The following is an 18,925-nucleotide window of genomic DNA, read 5'->3' on the forward strand; positions in this document are numbered from 1 at the left end:
AGGAGGAGAGTAAATGAGACGAAAAGCCTTTGACTCCAACCTATTGAGAAGAGCTGTATGTGGGGAGCCTCCCCACACATGAGAGTTGTACTCCACACAAGGGCGGATAAAACCCCTGTATAGAGTCAACAATTGTGCAGGGGTAAAAAAAGAACGGAGTCGGCTTAGCACACCCAATCTCTTGGAAGCAGATTTTACAAGAGATGTAATATGATCTTTCCAAGATAAGTCCCGAGTAAATGAAACCCCAAGCATGTTCAAGGATGATGCAGGATTAAGCTGAATATTATTAAACATTAGTGGGTATACCTGTGGAAGATTTTGCCGAGTTGATAGGTGTAAGAACTGAGTCTTAGATGCGTTAAAAACAACCAGATTATTTTACCCCAGTCAGAGATACGAGCCAAGTCAGACATTAGGTGTGCCATAGCCTCATCCCTTGTTTGTTGAAGTAACTGCTGAGGTGGGCGTTGTGGGAACCGAATGGAAAGGTGAAGGGTGGAGTCATCAGTGTATGAGTGGATAGGATAAGATGTACAGCTTAGAAGGTCATTCATGAATAAAAGGAAGAGAGTTGTTGATAGGACAGAGCCCTGAGGAACAACAGTGTTGATAGGTCTAGGAGAAGAACGATGGCCGTCTACAACAGCAGCTATAGAACGACCAGAAAGGAAGCTAGCGATGAAGGCACAGATAGAAGGATAGAAACCGTAAGAGTGCAGTTTGGAAATTAAAGATTTATGCCAGACTCGATCGAAAGCCTTTGAGATGTCAAGTGCAATGGCAAAGCTTTCGCCAAAGTTCCGAAAGGAGGATAACCAGGAGTCTGAAAGATAGGTGAGAAGATCGCCAGTTGAGCGTCCCTGACGGAACCCGTACTGACGATCGGAAAGAAGGTCGTGATAGGAAAGATCCCTTAAAATTTTTCTATTGAGAATTGACTCAAAAACTTGAAATACAGGACGTTAAAGCAATTGGACGATAGTTGGAGGGTTGGGAGTGATCACCCTTCTTTGGGACTGACTGAATGAGAGCAAACTTCCAGCAAGAAGGAAAGGTACAAGTTGACAAAGGCGAAAGAGTTTGCCTAGGCAGGGTGTAAGCACAGAAGCACAGTTCTTGAGAACAACAGAAAGGACCCCATCAGACCCATATGCCTTGTTAGTACTGAGGCCAGTGATAGCAGAAAACACATCAGCTGAAGAAATTTTAATGTCAGTCATTAGGAAGTCAGAGGGGGGAAGTGATGGAGGAACAGCACCGGAATCGTCTAAGGTGGAATGGGAGGAGAAAGTCTGTGCGAAGAGATCTACTTTATCAGTAGAAGAAATAGCTACAGAACCATCAGAGTAGAAAAGAGGAGGGAAGGACGATGAGGTAAAGTTGTTAGAAAGGTTTTTGGCAAGGTGCCAGAAGGAGCGGGAAGAATTCGAGTTGGAGAGTTGAGAGCATTTAGTACGGATGAAATTATTTTTAGCGGAGCGAAGAACAGACTTAGCACGATTACGGGCAGAAATGTAAAGATGATGTGTTTCAGGGGTGGGTTGGCTCCGGTACCTTTTATAGGCCCTCTCCTTGTTGCGGACAGTATTAGAACAAGTGTGATTAAACCAAGGCTTTCTTGCGTTAGTCAAAGGATATGAGAAATGAATGAATGCTTCCATGCCTGAAGAATAACCTCCATAATGCGCAAGGCACATTCAGATGGCTCGAGGCCATGGAAGCAATAATCATTCCAGGGAAAATCAAAGAAGTACTGCCTGAGGGCCTCCCAATCCGCGGCTCCAAAATGCCACAGACAACGTTTCCCTGGAGGGTCCACAGGCCGTACCGGAGTAATAGGACAGGTTAAGGTTGTGATCGGAGGAGCCCAACGGAGAGAAATGAATAACAGTGTAAGCAGAAGGATTAGTTGTAAGGAAGAGGTCAAGTATGTTGGAGCTCTCTCCGAGCCGTTCTGGGATACGGGTAGGGTGCTGTACAAGCTGCTTTAGGTCATTAAGGATAGAGAAGATATAGGCTTGTTCACCAGGTGGATCAGTGAAAGCAGTAATTTTTTGCCTAGAGTATATTTCCAAGTTGCATGAGTGAATGGTTGTGTGGCCCATTTATCCTAATCGCTGTGTTATTCACTCCATCCACATCTGATTGCAGAAGGGGCATATACGATCGTTGGTATTTATTTATTCATTTATGAGTCTCTGCATCAATTAACTGTTGAACCAATGAATGGATCATCTTCAAACTCTGTAAAGGTGTCGTGTATGTAGAACTGAGGAAGTGATTAGTTTTCGTGGAAATCCACCAGGGGTAAGGGTGGAAGGGGATGGGGGATCCAGATCTGGGACCCAATGATAAATATATGGAGCAAATTTTTCAAAGTGCCAGAGGAGACAAACAGTGAGAAATAGACACATGGTTACTCTTAATTACTATCAGGAAGTCTTACATGGGAATTCTATTGGCATCGTTACATTTAACCTTGGGTGACCTTGAGAGGTCAAAGTCAAGGCCGCATATTTTTATGCTTAAACTAGATAGACAGTGAGAGATAGGAACATGGTTACTATTAACTACTAATAGGAAGTCATATATGGAGATTCTTTTGGGGCCATCTGACCTTGAATAACCTTGCATGGACAAACTCAAGGTCGATCAAATTTTAAAGATTCATATCCCAGAAACTGCCATTTCTTTTGGTAATAGTGCTATTTTTCAAATCATAAAACTTCTTTTAACATAATTTCCTTTCACCCTAAGTGACTCTGACCCCAATTCAGTCAGCGCGGGCGAGGTGTTCTGACCTCGGGTCACTTTGCTGTAGATTGTTATACTTTTGTACTTTTCCTTTTCCTGTTTGACTCCCTCGTGCCTGATATACATGTCAGAAAAGGTTAAGAAAAAGACAACGGTTGTTTTGATGATGATGATAATGATGGATGGTTTCAGAGCATCTGGAGTGAGTGAGCAGCCAGTGACAGTGCCCGACACTATCACACAGTGGGTGGGCAAGGCCGTGTGCGTCCACCCACAGAAGGGCGTTGGTCTCTCCACCAGGGAAACCATCACTACCTTCACGCCCTTCTTTGTTGATCTCACCCTCCCACCCACCATCAAGCGCGGGGAAGTCTTGCCTGTCAAGATGTCAGTCTTCAACTATCTCGACCAGCCACTGCCGGTTAGTTAAAAAAAATGTCATAACTAATTCGGAATATGAATTTATCACTATATGATCATTATACTCTTTTGCTGCCTAGACAACCACCCCCAGTCCAGTGTCTGACCATTAGCATTAGCTTACTTAGTTGCCCTGACTACGATCATCACATTTGACTAATATAACCAGGTTTGCCTTGACTAAGATAATAAAACCATTTTTCCTTGAACAAACTAATCCTTGTCTTTTATCTTCCATTAAGATCCATAATTCCACAGGTAAGTCTGACTCTGGAGGAAAGTTCTGAGTACGAGATCCTGGACGAGGCCGGGACGGTGGGGCCAGGAGCAGGAAAGCAGCGAGGCAAGAGGAGCACCTGTGTGCCGCCGCAGGACAAGACAGTGCTCACAGTCAAGATCAGACCCACGGTGATCACTGACGTCAACATCTCTGTGACAGCTGTTGTGGATCAGCAGAATCAGCAGGGATGTGGGGACGGGGACACTGCACCAGCAAGGAGGTATTTAAAGTTATTTATGTTGAGAAAATTAATGAGTTAGTGTGTTAACTGGTTTAGTTCCGATGTTTTAATAATCAAATATAACATAATCCTTGCAAGTGTCTGCCTGTGTGTATAGCACAGCCGAAACTGGAAAAGGATTGCAATGAAACTTGACAGGATGGTTTCCATTACTGTAGGTCACAGATGGGCCTGTTTCAATTTCATGTGAAATGAATTTTTTTAAATGGGTGTTAATAATTGTGCTTATTGGATTTAAATTACGTGGAGCACGTGGATTGGGGGTTGTCTGGAGTCGAGGCAGCTATTCGTCGATTTTGAGCAGCAAGAGGTGCAGTTGAAAAACTGCTCTCATTTAAAGTTAATTATGACACAAAATCATGCTTTCCTCAGATCTCTATATTAGGCATTGACATACAATTCTGCTTGCAATGGTGCAAAAACCATTACAAACTAATGCATAGTTATTGAGGCAGTCGTGTGTAATCGAAAAAACTCCAGGCAGGCGGGGGAAACAGGAATCTCTGAAAACTGGTAATCTTCAACACACAATCATGACATTTTATAAATGAATATAACAATATAGTTTGGCACTGTTGGCACCGGAGTTATGCTGTGCAGTCGGCTGAGTAAACAGAGTTCCCATACATTCAGCCATTCTGTTGCAAATGCAAGATCATTGAAACAGAGCCCGTGTAAGTGTAAACTTGAGATTAGAGGGCAAAGCCCGAGAGTCCTCCATAGCAGCAAGTGCTTCACGACCCGAGATGATTTTATTCAGTTTAGAAAACTGTGAAGGAGGGGTAGATTGCATTCGATGTTCCCTTCACACCAACAGTAGGGTGCATCAGTTTCCCCAGTGTGGGAAAGCTACCTTTTTCCCAGTTTAAAAATGTTTCATTATGAACTTAATCAATATGTGTAAAGTATGAGACAGATTGAAGAAGATTTAGAGGGTCCTCCAAGGCATAGTATTATAAACATACGGTGATAGTGAAATGCCTAAAAAAAAAACAATATTTTTTTCATATTGGACAACTCTCAAGCAGTGCAGTAATAGTGCTCAGTTTCATACATCAATTATAAAAGCTCTGCAAGGAGCACCACAGGCCTTTATTTCTCCATTGTGAGCAAAAACTTCTGAGTTCATAGGGTTTGAACTAGTGTTAGTTACTATCGATGACCTTTCCAGACTGAGAGGGCTCACCTATCAGTTGCCTGAAACTCTTTAGTTTACGTTGGCCTTTGGATCATTTGCCTTCTTCACTGATTAGCTGGTGACATATTAAATGGCCAATACAAAATACAGATGGATAATAGCTCTTCTTTAAACCTGTAGCCAGCGGCTACAAGAAAATCAAAAATTGTGTATGGACTTGGAAATGCCATTACTAGAGATGATGCCATTTTAACTGGCTCATGACTTCTAACATGCAATTCTAAGATGTTTAATATGGCACACTGAAGAAGGTTCTCCAGTTCATCACACCAAGTGGGAGGCAGCAAAACATGTCATGGAACAATTGGAAAATTTTTATAAGAAAGCAAATATTCCAATGATAACATTCAGGAAAGCAATAGAAAAGATCATTGCCCTACTAGATGAATATGCAAAGATAAGAGCAATTCCAAGAGATCGAAGAGAACACCCAGCTTCCCTAGAAAAAATTGAAAATATGCAGAAAAAAATAGGTGAAACATTTGTTATCTGGCCGACAAATGTTGAGACTTAATAAAAAACAAAGAAGATCTTGAATTTCTCAAGTCAATGAAAACTGATTGCAAAGCCACATTTGGTGGCCTTGATACAGTCCTAATGGCAAAGGAAAAACGTAAGGAAGCCCGAATCTCACCAGAAAGTGGAAGAAAACGCAAGTGTGAAGAGGAAAAGGCCTCTACATCTCAGACTGTCAGTTGTGACATAATTAGTGACGATTCTGATGAAGATGATGAATCTGTTCAGCTTGTTCAACCTGTCACATAAACGCACAAAAAAGACAGGACATTAGTTTTTATACCCCCATGATATCTTAAAGCGCCCTAACTTGGTGTCATTTGCAACTAGAATGAAAATGACCCCTTCCCAGCAGGCAGCATTTACCTGATGCATAATTGAAGAAGCAGGTGGTAATACGGAAAATGTTGCATTATCTTACGCCACTGCTGACAGGTCCCGAGGACAAGTTGCAGAGATGATCTCCACACGTAATAGGGAGAACTGGATACCTCTAAAGCTCACTACATTACACTGGGACTCAAAACGTGCAGCTTCAGTATCTAGTCCCAGTGTTTCTGAGGAACATGTCACTGTTGCTGTAGGGAATATACTTGAGGTAAAGCTTCTTGGAGTACCTTCTTACAAACCAGGTACTGATCGTAGATCTGGGGTCATAATAAGTGAACTCACCACAAATCTTCTGGAACAGTTGAACCGTGCAGTTGCAGTTGTCAATACTTCGTATGTCATTTGATACCACGGCCTCAAACACAAGGCATGTCTCAGCTGCATGCATTATGATTCAAGAAAAATTGGGCCGTGCCTTGGTATGGTCTGTTTGCAAACAACACGCTGGAGAAGTTGTGCTTGATCATGTTTTCACTGATATGAAGACTGAAGTGTCTAAATCACCTGAAGTTTCACTGTTTTCAAGATTTAAAAAGAACTTCTCCCTTCTGCTACACAGTGAACCACAGAATTTATCCAAGATAGATTTGACACCATATTCTGATGAAGCACAAGAACTGATAAGGTCTTACGTACAAAAGTTCTTGAAATTGCTGGTGGAAACCTTATCAGAAGAGATGATTATCTGGAATTTATAGAACTCTGTCTTGTTTTTCTGAATGTATATCAAGATGGAAGGAAATTCACATTAAAGCAACCTGGTGCTCTGCACAAAGCACGATGGATGTCTAAGTTACTTTATTCAATTAAGATATGCTTATCTGAACTTCAGATTGGAAAGTTACCAGGTGGAACAATTACTACCAAACATCAAGTCCAAAAACTAAGAGAGTTTGTGAATTTTGTTACTTTGCTATACTCCACCTGGTGGATGACATGTGCTGCACCTTTATATGCCCCACTGAATGACTTAAACTTCTATAAAGATTTGCTGCGATATAAATCTGTGTCCTCTGAGACTGCGAACAGTGCTATCAAGGCATTCAAGCGACATTTAAGGTACGTTACCGCTGAGATGATACCATAGGCACTGTTCAGTGAAAAGGCATCCTGGAAGCCAAGAGAGCCCTTACCAGCAACTTACTGGCTGTGAAGCCAGATGTAGAGTTACCCAGACCAGACAGGTTTGGATCAGGCATTGGAAAACCAAGATTTCCCACTTATATATCATCAGAAACAACATTAGCAGATTTGGTTGGTTGGGGGAGGCGGTGGCTCAATCGGTAGAGAGGCGGCCTGCAGTCCTACCGGACCCAAGTTCAAATCCCCGTTGGGGGAAGGAACAGTTTAAGGATTTGAATTTCATAAAAACAGACTTTCCTGATCGACCAGAAGACCTGCCGACTTGTCGTAAAAATATCCTCGCTAATACCAATACACCAGTCCTGTACGAGACAGCAGTAGCATGTATTCATTATGGACGGTGAGTGTTAGCGCCGAATGATGACATGTAGAGGCGTATGATATGTAGGGCTGCTGGGCCTTGGGAGCAGGCTGTGAAGCCTAAGCCCAGAGTTGGATACATTAAAAGAAAAAAAAAAAAAAAAAAGACTCCTGGTACACATTTCATCTGTTACAGCTCAATACTTCCTTTCTGTCAGATGATGTTGAAAACTGGGCAGAACATCCATCCTACAAGGAGTCACTTCTCAACTTAGAATGTCTTAATGTTGTAAATGATAGTGCCGAATGTGATGTCAAGCTAAGCACAGACTATCTTTGTTCACCCAGAAATGAACATTATCAGAATGCCCTACAAGTCGTTGAGGCTGATAGAAAGCAGACTCCAAATCTAAAGAAATGTTCCAAATACACATGTATCACTGATGACACTTTTGAATTTGTATGCTGTACAGTGTGGTGAAAATACCTGTATGTTATCACCCAACGTAATTGTTAAGATGTTGAATTGTTTATTTTCTTTCTTTAGATTAATAACTGCCTGTTTACTAAGTAATACTATGTGGACTTATTTTGACAATTGTAACACACATTACTGAGCTAAATCTGATTATTAAGGCATTTTGTGTTAAACTGTGCTTAAAAATACTTTAAATTCCTGTTTGTGCTTTCCCTGGATTATCAATATTTGATTCTGTATTATCAAAATTATTTAGAGAGCTGTAAACACTAAACATTATTTTATATTTTCTTTGATTGATTCATAAGTTACCATAGAGTCCTTTCATGTGTATTCAAAGCCAATTAAACATGTCTACACTTTCCTGAATACCTAATTTTTCGTGTCTTTAATGTGTAAAGAGTAAAAAAAAAATATATATATTTTTGACAAAATTTCGTGAGCTCGGTGGACCCTCTAGAACCCACTCAAAACCAGTGAAACTTGGCATTCATATTTGTTGTTGAAAGTGTCACAAATTTATATTAGGGACAGGTGCTTGCCATCATGTTTTCAAAAAACGGGGGGATATGATGCACCCTCACCAACGGGTCTCCCTCAAGCTGACTAAAACTGCCTGGAAGTAAGGAGAATATATCAATACAACACATGGCCTAATTCAAAGGATTAGGAACCTGATGGTTTCGGTAAGGGCAGAGACGGTGCACCTTTAGTATATGCTGTACGATTTCTGTAAGTACAGTATTTAGTTTGCATTGCAGGCTGTTCAAATATTTTCTGAGCAGCTAATCAGGACGTAAATTAAGGTGGTCCCCGATCCATCCTCAGCTAGTCAAAACAAATCTGTTATGCAATGCGCCACATACTGCTCTATTGCTCAAGATGAAATAACCAGATATGAATTTCCCTAACAATAGGACAAAAGAAATCCGTAACAGCAGTAAATCTGGTGACTAGATTTCGAGCAAACGGTAACAACAGAAGAGAAATTCATTATAACTTGTTAAATGTTTTCTCTTTTTTGCTATTTTATACACATGCTCACTAAATATTCACAAGGCATCTTATGACATATAAATGTATACAGTACATTTTATGTATTATGTGTGTTCGTATAAAGTTACAGTTGGCTATAGTAAGGATAGTAGAGGAGATGCCTTGAGTTATCTGACCGTGTTATCTTTAGTCAGTTTCAAGTCTACATTACTTTGACCAAGCAGTAGGGAATGAATTACCTTGAGTCCATAAAACAGGTGTGTGACAGTCGTGCAGAATGCCTTCTGAGCTGGCTGTAATATAGAGTTTCAGGTACCTAGGGTAGTAGTACGGTAATTCCGGTCTGTCTGGCCTGGAATCGTCCATGCAGGACTATCCTGCGCAGTGAGGCGATGTTACCCTACAGTGGACAGCTCACTAGGATGAGAAAGTAGAAAGGATTAGCATGAATGAATGAAGATTACAGTCTGACCCATAACACATATTTTAAATTCTTCCAAAACTTCACTGTTCATAACAAAAAGCATAGTTTGGAAGGGGGTGCTTATCTTAACCTCAGGTGCAACTACTTGCTATTGTATACACCTGAATTGTCCATTCTTAGCTGCTATTTTGAAACGCACTTTTTAATCACAGTAAACATTGAAGAAAATATGAACTTTTCTTTAGAGAACTCCATTATTACATCAGCCTAAAAACAAACAGCTGTTTCCAGAACCACCATCTCGCCAAATAAAATAAGACCAATCCTTCTTGACAAAAAATTGATGAAAATTTTCTACCTCTCCCGAATTTCTACAGTGAAGAGATAAGACTTCAACTGTCATCGACATGACACATTTTTCAAACTACATGTATAAAATAATATTATAGCTGTGGAGACAGTTATAAGTGGTTACAGATGCGTATACAGCAGATTACAGTGGATAATATAGCAGACACGCGAGTCACACAGCTAAGAGAGTGACGTCGTCATGTCAGGACATTTACATTATCCGCAGTTCCACTGCGCTATTATTTGACTGTTTAATGAATGGTCACATTGCATGTGTAATGATTCCATTGCATAACTGGAAACTTCGCGTAACAAAACAACTATCTGTTTTATACAAAACGAGGATAATTGAAGAAAAGAATCAGCCACGGCGGCAACAGTTAGTTCAGGTACCCCTGTGGCTCAGGCGGAGTTTTACAAAAGAGCGAATCTATATGTTAAAAGAGCGACAAAATTTTCTCGAAAGAGCGACAGATTTACTATTAAAAGAGCGGCCATATTTTACATCAATTGAGCGTCTTAATTACCTCTTCCGTTAGCCAGATGTTAATACCTGTTGCCCCCTGCTCACCACGGGGAGGTGGAAGTAGGCTTTTGAGCAGGAAAAATATTTTCTGTTTTAGAGTGGCTTACTACGATCAGTGTCATATTGGTTAAATGTGTACAGATCATATCTTCGTCATATTGGCCAGTTAAAATTAATGTCAGTTAAAATGAATGTGACAGTTAAAATGAAGCTTAAGATAATTCTGCGTCTTATTAACATATATACATATTTACAAATCCGTTTTTGCCATGAACTTGCAACCCATAGATTGTAAGTACTGACGTCGGTTAATATCCCCCGACTTGTACTTGGTGAACTGAGTTATGGCATATTCACACTTCTCTTTATCCACTTTCTTTGGTACAGCTGGCATGCCGGTACTTCTGATTTTCAAGTACGTTGTTGCTTGGAGCCTTTTAATTACATCCATGAAGATGAAGATGGATGGGTGAGCTTTGTAAAATTGTGCGTTGAAATGTGCATGAAAGGATTCAGCCGCATTGTTTGTGCGTTTGTCGTTAGAAGGGACTTCAGCCCAAAGCACTGGTGCAAATTTTGAATGAGGCGTGACATAGTTATCAACTAGATAGTCTGCATAATTAGTACATTTTTCATTCTGTGGTGCGCATGACATCAGTTCCTCAACAAAACATTCTTCAATATCTGCAGGATCAATGAAATGGAAACCATATGATAGTTTTAGCCACTGTCCTATGTCACTATTCTTGTCTTTGTATTCTTTACTTAGGTCAAGGTTTTGGATTTTCCTCCACCATGCCTGCCCTAAATGGAATCTACAGCATTTGATGATTGCATCCGGAAATGTTTCTTTCAGGACAGTGAGCATGGGGAATTCAAAATCCACGTGTATAACAGAGGCTTGCAGTTGCAGAGTTTTTGATACACAAATATCATGCAAACATTTCCACATGGTTCGGTAAATCTCCTCCGATTTACCTGGTAAAAGAGCATATACTAAAGGAATATAATGGCCATTACATAAGCCATGGATAGAGTACAGTTGATAAAAAAATTTTGGACAACTCTTAAAGGTCCCGTCAATAAAAATCTCCTCTGCAGAAGTTACCAGAAATTCCAGATTTGTTGTACATGATAGGATAACAATGCCCGTGTCTGGGTTATTTTCCAACACAAACTCTTCGCCTTTGCTGGTGGTGGTATTCATGGACTCGAGAGCTTGATACACTTCCTCACGATTTTTAGGCAAAACAGGATATTGTTTTCTTCTTTCACGGTATATTGATTGTGCCAGACATTTCAGATCACCAGATTGCAGATTGTTTTCCGTAACTTTACAAAGTTCTGTCCTAATTATTTTTGCCGGCCTTGCTGTCATGTCATCACTTGCTTTTCTTTTCACTGTTGTACGTAATTGCTGTCGTTCAAGTTTTCTCTCATCTTTTTCATGATTGTGTTGCAACTGCCCTGGGACAATGCTATCTATTTCACAGTCTGTTTTCACTCGTGCTTTACACTTCCCAATTGTACACCGCCACGAAAAACTTCCATCACTTAATGTTGTGTCGACTCTAAACTTGTAGCCTTCATAAATTATACACTTTTTTCCCTTGTTAGTTTCTGTAACGGTGAACTCCATGTTGGCACGACTTTACTGTGTGGAATCACCAGACACAATGACAGGTTGTATGGAAGTAACAGACGAGTTAGACTGGCTTTGTTTGCTTCGGAGTTTGTTTTGGCTTTGTAAGTTTGGCTGGATTGGTGACAGGTAGGGAGGTGGGGGGGATAATGAGGCAGTCAGGTCGTCCGCTCTTTTAATAGTATATTTTGTCGCTCTTTTATACTACTCTCATTACTGTTCCGCCGCTCATTTGTAGGGCGCCCGGCTCAGGTGGGAAGGGCAGATGAAAATACCTTATATTTGCCTCTGTACTGATAGCAAAGGTTTTACGATTCGTGCCCACTAGTTTTAGGGTATTTGGAACTAAATAACCCCCCCACACATTATTTTTTTCCGACCTGAGAAGGTGAACCCTATAAACTGGTCTCCAATCAGCAGCAGATCAACAATCTTTATGTATTTTATTGGCATCAACTTATGCCCTCTTCTTCAGCACAACACGCCCTCCACCAGGTGCTTTTATGAATAAAATGTCTCGCCTGTCTTTCATCCATCAGAGATGCTCTGATCAAGCCAATCAAGGTAGAGGCCGAGGGCTTCCTTAGAGAGAACACCTGGACAAAGTACATCTGCGCTGAAGGTAAGGTTATCAACATCTTAATCAACTGGAGATGTTGGTCACTGAAATATCACCATGAAAAATTACTGGAAAACTGGGTGGGTCCCCTAGTTTTGCAGGAATGTGAGAGCATTCAAATTACCTATGAGAACTGCATGTTATTACTACACACAGACTTGCAAACGGGCGAGGACACCCTTGAGTCGTGGGATCTGACCCTGCCGATAAACCTGGTGGAGGGATCGGCGCGGGGATGGGTCACAGCTGTGGGGGACCTCCTTTCTCTCTCTCTGGAGGTTTGCTACCAGTAATTGCATCATATTACCCATTTTAATTTAGTTCCAGTACTTACTCATTTTCAATAATTTTTGTCATGTTTGCTGAAACTATCATGCTGGTTCTGACTCTAGAATGTGTTGCATAAAATACTTTGATATGATAGCAATTTGAAACACTTAACAAAAGTAACAGGAATGAGAAATATGAACATAAAGCTGGCAGGAACTGTCTGTGAACTTTTATTCGTGACATTTTGTTCCTTTATAAGCAAAGTAAGGTGAGGTGAAAAAAAAAAAAAAAGCTGCTTTGTAAAAGGGTAACTTATAGTAATAAGAATAATAAACATATAAAAGAACAGAGGGTGTGTTACAGAACCTGGGTCACCTGATGAGAATGCCATATGGGTGTGGTGAGCAGAACATGGTAAACTTTGCCCCCAACATCTACGTCCTGCGTTACCTTGACAACACCAACCAAACCACCCCGGAGGCCCGCGACAAGCTCATCAGGTTCATGAAAACAGGTAAAGTCTTCATCTATGTGTATTTATGGCTTTACACGTAAATAACTGTAATTCCGGGGTCCTGGTCCACTATATTGATATGAAATGGAAGTTCTACAGGGCATGGCTTGTATTTCTACCAACCAGTGCTCAGTAGGAGATTTGTATTTATAAATGCTTGTGCAGGCATGCGTGTATGTGCATGTGAATAATTCTATTATATCAACTGCTCATCCTTTGTTCTTGACAGGGTACCAACGTGAACTGCTGTACCGAAGATATGATGGCTCATACAGTGCCTTTGGAAATGCTGATGATTCTGGCTCCACATGGCTGACTGCCTTTGTGATAAAGTCCTTTGCCCAGGCACAGCGCTACATTCAGGTGGGTGCAGAGGATAAGATGGTGTTGAGGCTGCTTTTATATACTGAGGAATATATCGTTAAGTCACTGATAGCCGCGATTTCCCATGGCAGAACATAAGTGTTTAGTGTTAGCCTAGATAGATTTCCAGGCGTATGTACGGTGGTGTTGAGGCTACTTTTATAATCAGGACTACAGTAAGGCAAACCCCCAATTCTGATCTGTCATTTATGGAACAGCTGTCAGTGTCGGATGTAATTAACCTGCATGCCAAGTTGGTGTGCATTTAAAAGCGGGGTAGTGAGACTAAGTACAGCATCATCTTACTCTCTACCATGGGTTTAACAAATTATGCACAGCAATTAGGGGCTTGGCTATTCCTTCATGAACTAAATCTTAATAACATGGCCATATCTTAGAGGCATTTTGTTGTTTAGGATAAATATCACCCACTGCTTAGTTTAATGACTCAGTAACAAAGTACAGAGGGATGATTACTGCCACAACTGTAAAAGAAAGAACACTGTACTAATCTTGGCAGCATATTCATTGAAGTTATAATTCAGGCTGTTTGTTTATTATATAAAATTGTTACGAGAACTCGGCTTTCGATGTACAAAAGAATTATTCATTCATTCATTATCATATAATGTGTTGTCCCATGAGGAGCGTAGAAGCCCAGGCTAGGCAAGGTGGTCCTGACAGTTAAGATGAGAGTGACCAGCCTCACTCATCCCTAAATGGCATTACCTGAGCAATAATTATAATGCTATTAATGTGTTTACAAATGCCTGCAGGTTGATGAAGAGCGCCAGAAGGAGACAAGAGTCTGGCTTCTGCAGAAACAGGGGACGGATGGCTGCTTCATATCTGTGGGCAAACTACTCAACAAGGCCCTGCAGGCAAGTGTGTGCATCTGGTTCACTTATAAAGTATTGCTTACAACATAATGCATCAGTAATAATGTATGTCTTCCGACAGGGTAGAGGAACATACACAAATTCAAACGATGATGGAATGCATGTAGCTGTCAGTAATGAAGTACCCCCACAGGGTGGAGTGAGTTCAAGCTTGAATCCGGCGCCCCTGACGGCATACGTAATGGCAGCGCTGCTGGAGGCTGGTGAGGACCCAATCAGTCGCCCGGTTAATTTGGCCGCCCAGTGTCTGGCCGCTTATACCTCCCGCCACCCCTATACACTGGCCCTCAAGGCCTACGCCCTGGCCCTGGCCAAACTACCAGAGGCCGCTGCAGCCGTGCAGCAGCTGATGGACCTGGCCATCGTTGCCCCCAACTCAACACACTGGGAACTGCCTCCAGGATCAGGTAATATTCACAGACAGTCAGTGAATGCTTTGTTAGTTACCTAGACCAGAACAGTACGTGGTCGTCTTTACCCTTCATCTCTTACAAGATATCTTCAGTTATCAGTTATAAAAGTATGACCTCAGCTAACGTAAATGTACTTGCCATAGCTGCAAATATTCTGGTTAATAATACCGCAGATTATAAATCAGCCTTGTTCTGTCCTGTAAATAACAGCAAATACTGAGTTGTTGAAACTGAGTGTGCCATAAAGGAGAACATAAATTTAGCTGAAATACTTATATGAGTTTTGAGTAGATTATCCCTTATCTATGTTCACCTGTATCACAGGATGTAAACTCATACTCGATCCCTGAAACTTTTTGCCTTATCTATGTTCACCTGTATCACAGGATGTAAACTCATACTCGATCCCTGAAACTTTTTGCCTTATCTATGTTCACCTGTATCACAGGATGTAAACTCATACTCGATCCCTGAAACTTTTTGCCTTATCTATGTTCACCTACATCACAGGATGTAAACTCATATTCGATCCCTGAAACTTTTTGCATACCAAACCCACTGCTTATGAAATTTATTCCCATACCCGGCACCTGGAACGTATTGTGCCTGTTCAACCTTTATAAGGCTCATAAAAAGCTATTAGGAAAAAACAGTCGATGGTCTGCTGGGAAAGATTACATGGCAATGGAATAAATATACACTGATGGTAACTAATGACAAAACCACCAGTTACCAACCTACTGAAGCATCTAACAGCACGTGTAGTTAACGGATGCATACCCCTATGAGCCACATCCACCTGCAGTGTCTTATACTACTAAATTATCAGGCGTCCATTTGGTTATAATATTACAGTTTTCACTCAGTATAGTAAATGGTGCTCTGGGCTACAAGAAACGATCTGGTTTGTCATTCAGGGTTTTCTGGCATAAAAACAATGACAGTTGAACAAGTTTCCTTTGCTGATCCCAGGCAACAGCCGGGCAGCCGCCGTGGAGACGGCCGGGTACGGCATCCTGGCTATGATGACCCACGACCCCGAGAACATGAGACAGCAAGCCCTGAAGGTGGTCAAGTGGATCACCGCACAGAGGAACGGCCAGGGAGGCTTTTACTCCACCCAGGTCAGACACACAGTTTATTATCTTCAGGAAACGTTGTTTTCCATTCTGCTTAAACAGGAACTAAATCTATTATTTCTTCTTTGAATCAGGGTTAGAAGTATGCTAGCAACGAAAGAAACTCGAGAAAGGAAAGACACCAGAGTTACATCTCAACAATATTTGTGCATACACTTGTGTGTGTGTGTTGAGAATGAAGCTACAGAGCATCAACAACACTACAGTCTGATTTCTTTTAACAGGACACAGTGGTAGCTCTGCAAGCTATGGCCCTCTATGAGAGCCATTTGGATCAGGGACCACTCAACGTGCAGGCGACTGTGACGGGCGGGAACTACTCGTTTGCTTTCACTGTCACAGACAACAACAAACTGCTGCAGCAGCTGGAGCCTCTTCCTTACATGCCCACCTCACTAAACCTCACTGTAGCCGGCCAAGGCTGCGCCATTCTTCAGGTTAGTCAAGAATTTGAGGTACCATAATGCAACTTAATATTGACCCCGATCACTGTGGAGATGTATTTTTTTCTTAAAACAGACCATAAAATATATATAGTGTTTTCTCGTTAATATTACGTTAACCAGTCGATTAATCATTCTTTGCTTTTGTACACACTCGTTCACCCACTCAAACATAAGGCTGCACAGCACTGCAATATGTCTGACACTGAGACAAGCAATTCCTTTGACTGTTTCATTAACACCATCACTGAGCTGTCGATAGGCATTAATTTTAACCTTGTCACCAGGCTGTGCAGCGGTACAACATTCCTGACCCTGAGCCAAGTGACGCTTTTGTCTTGAAAGTCGACACCATCACTGTGCCAGACAACCGATGCCTCACCAAGCGCATCACCGCTTGCGCCTCCTACCGCCTCCCCGACAGCAAGTCCAACATGGCCGTCATCGAGGTGGACCTCATCTCTGGCTACATCCCTGAGAAGCAGGATCTCAAGCAGTTACTCAGGTACAACCTCAACATCAAGCGCTTTGAGGTGGACGGCAGCAAAATCAATTTTTACATTGACGAGCTCTCTGCCACCGATACCTGCGTCAACTTCCGTGTCATAAGAGAGGTGGACGTGGAGGATGTCAAGCCAGGGACTGTGGTGGTGTATGACTACTACCAGCCAGAGTTCTTAATCTCCAAGGTTAGTCCCTGCCTTCTTATCTTATATGCCAGAAAGGGACACCTATACATAACGGGATTGATATAAATGGCATGCTATGCCTACTATTTATACAAACATCCCTCATCTCCCTTCCCATTCACCAACAGGAGGATGTTGGGATGCAGAAGTAAGTAGTTTCATCCTTCAGCCTACTGGTTCCACGTCTAGATGAACCTGGGTCCACAAAACTAAGAACAACTTTGTAAATCACTTTGTAATGGGGTCTATAAGCCCACATTTCTGAAGGGAAAAGCGGGGATCCTCTCTTTGACTCAGTGGTAGCGTGCGTGCCTATGAAGCACGAGGGCCTAAAATCGAATTTCGGTCAGACTAGTGATTAATTAAAGTTTCATTTTAGTCATTACAACATTATATAGTTACAGGCATCCTTCGTTATATGATTGGGTTACTTTGCTAAAAAGAAAATAAACAGTTCGATAATGAACGAGCATATAAGGAGCAAGCTATATCGCAGGTGTAACGGAGACATGTTTTAGGACTGAGTCAACCTCAGGACCTAAGTACAAATATCTTTTCCACCCCTGTAAAGATACGAGAAAAAATCAAATGTACGTGTTCAGTATCTTGAGGGAAACGTGACTTAACCCTAATTGTCATTAGTTTTCGAGGTCAATGGATTGCGCAGGGTTAGAAGGCTAAAATGCACATGAAAAACTTCAAGCAAACTGAGGTTGTTTTGTAAGATTGTATAGAGGCATTGTGGTCGTTAGTGTCCTAATTTTCCAAGTTTTAAAACATGCACATGTGCGTTTTTGTCCCTTCAGGTGTTAAAACTGTATACAGAGAAAAGATAAACATATAAGAAGGACGAGAGTAATAACAGAAGTGTCAACAGGCAGGCGAGGGAGAGTTAGTAGGGAAGGTAGGGTAGGTGCTATGAGAAGACAAGTAAGCGGATGCGTTGGTAACCACTTCGAAAAAGACAGGTGACTTTAACTTTGAGTGCAGGGCTGCTATGGATTGTAACAGACTGATGTATGAAATTGAGGCATGGTTTGGAATCATTGAAACAAAACTGGAGTTTGGGGAGAAAGGGGGGTGTTAAAATGAGATAATAAAAGCAAACGAACGTATACAGGTAAATTATATAATGAGGGATGCCGTAGGCTACATACCATTCAGATTACAGTGCTGCTTTGCATGGGAAGAGATTATGAAAATGTAAAAAAAAAAAATCTTAAAATGCATGTTTATTAATCGTATTCTCATTTCTAAGAAATCGATCATAATAACATAGAGATGTGTATCTATCTTTAAATTAACCTCCGCCCACAGAGGTACACGCTGCCACCGCCTGAGGAGTGCCGTTAATGAAACCAGAGGAACACCAAGACAGACAGACAGGGTCAGTATTTTGGCCGGACTGGGGTCGCCTTACCCAGCATCACATGGCCAACATACCACACTGAAGATCCTTCTTTACTTTTTTGAAGCTTTCTCAGATCCCAACCTTCCTTCTTCCCCCCTTCTGGCTCTTCCCATTCTGTTTTTCCCCTTCCTTATTCTCTTTCTATCCTCTTATCTTCACTTTCCCTATTCTCTTCCCATACTCTTCTCTTCTCTTCCCCTTTTCTCCTCACCTCCACTTCTTTTCCTTCCCTCCTCCTCTTTCTCTTTTCCTCCCATTTCTCCACACATCTGGTCAGTCTGTCATCTCTTACCTTATTGTATTTCCTTACCCTCTGCCCTTAGAGCACCTGTGTGGATGAGGAGGAAGCTCTGTTATCGTACGTGTTTGAGTTTACAGTAGTGTCATGTAGTTGCTTATTGTAAAAAAAAAAAAAATGATACGATTAAAGTTATGGCTGACGAACATGAGCATTCTAGCAATTTTAGTTATTCTGAATGGAATAAAAACGATTGCTTTTCAGA

The 18,925-nt window shown here is 41.4% G+C and overlaps 1 protein-coding gene across 1 annotated transcript in view; it reads left to right on the forward strand.

Annotated features, from left to right (window-relative positions):
* LOC145399863 (alpha-1-inhibitor 3-like) overlaps nucleotides 1–18,509 on the forward strand; it is a 69,146-nt gene extending 50,637 nt beyond the window's left edge. Inside the window, exons 16-27 of the mRNA XM_080272443.1 lie at nucleotides 2,950–3,178; nucleotides 3,436–3,677; nucleotides 12,202–12,284; nucleotides 12,438–12,559; nucleotides 12,915–13,065; nucleotides 13,295–13,428; nucleotides 14,205–14,309; nucleotides 14,461–14,734; nucleotides 15,713–15,864; nucleotides 16,104–16,316; nucleotides 16,610–17,011; nucleotides 18,329–18,509. Of these exons, the coding sequence (XP_080128569.1) occupies nucleotides 2,950–3,178; nucleotides 3,436–3,677; nucleotides 12,202–12,284; nucleotides 12,438–12,559; nucleotides 12,915–13,065; nucleotides 13,295–13,428; nucleotides 14,205–14,309; nucleotides 14,461–14,734; nucleotides 15,713–15,864; nucleotides 16,104–16,316; nucleotides 16,610–17,011; nucleotides 18,329–18,364 (2,143 nt within the window). The 3' untranslated portion in view covers nucleotides 18,365–18,509. The remainder of the gene's footprint in view (nucleotides 1–2,949; nucleotides 3,179–3,435; nucleotides 3,678–12,201; nucleotides 12,285–12,437; nucleotides 12,560–12,914; nucleotides 13,066–13,294; nucleotides 13,429–14,204; nucleotides 14,310–14,460; nucleotides 14,735–15,712; nucleotides 15,865–16,103; nucleotides 16,317–16,609; nucleotides 17,012–18,328) is intronic.
* Nucleotides 18,510–18,925: the final 416 nt, after the last annotated feature.

This window comes from Coenobita brevimanus, chromosome 50, assembly GCF_032717465.1.
Source record: "Coenobita brevimanus isolate Jiangsu-jjx chromosome 50, ASM3271746v2, whole genome shotgun sequence".
Classification (NCBI taxonomy): Eukaryota; Metazoa; Arthropoda; class Malacostraca; order Decapoda; family Coenobitidae; genus Coenobita; species Coenobita brevimanus.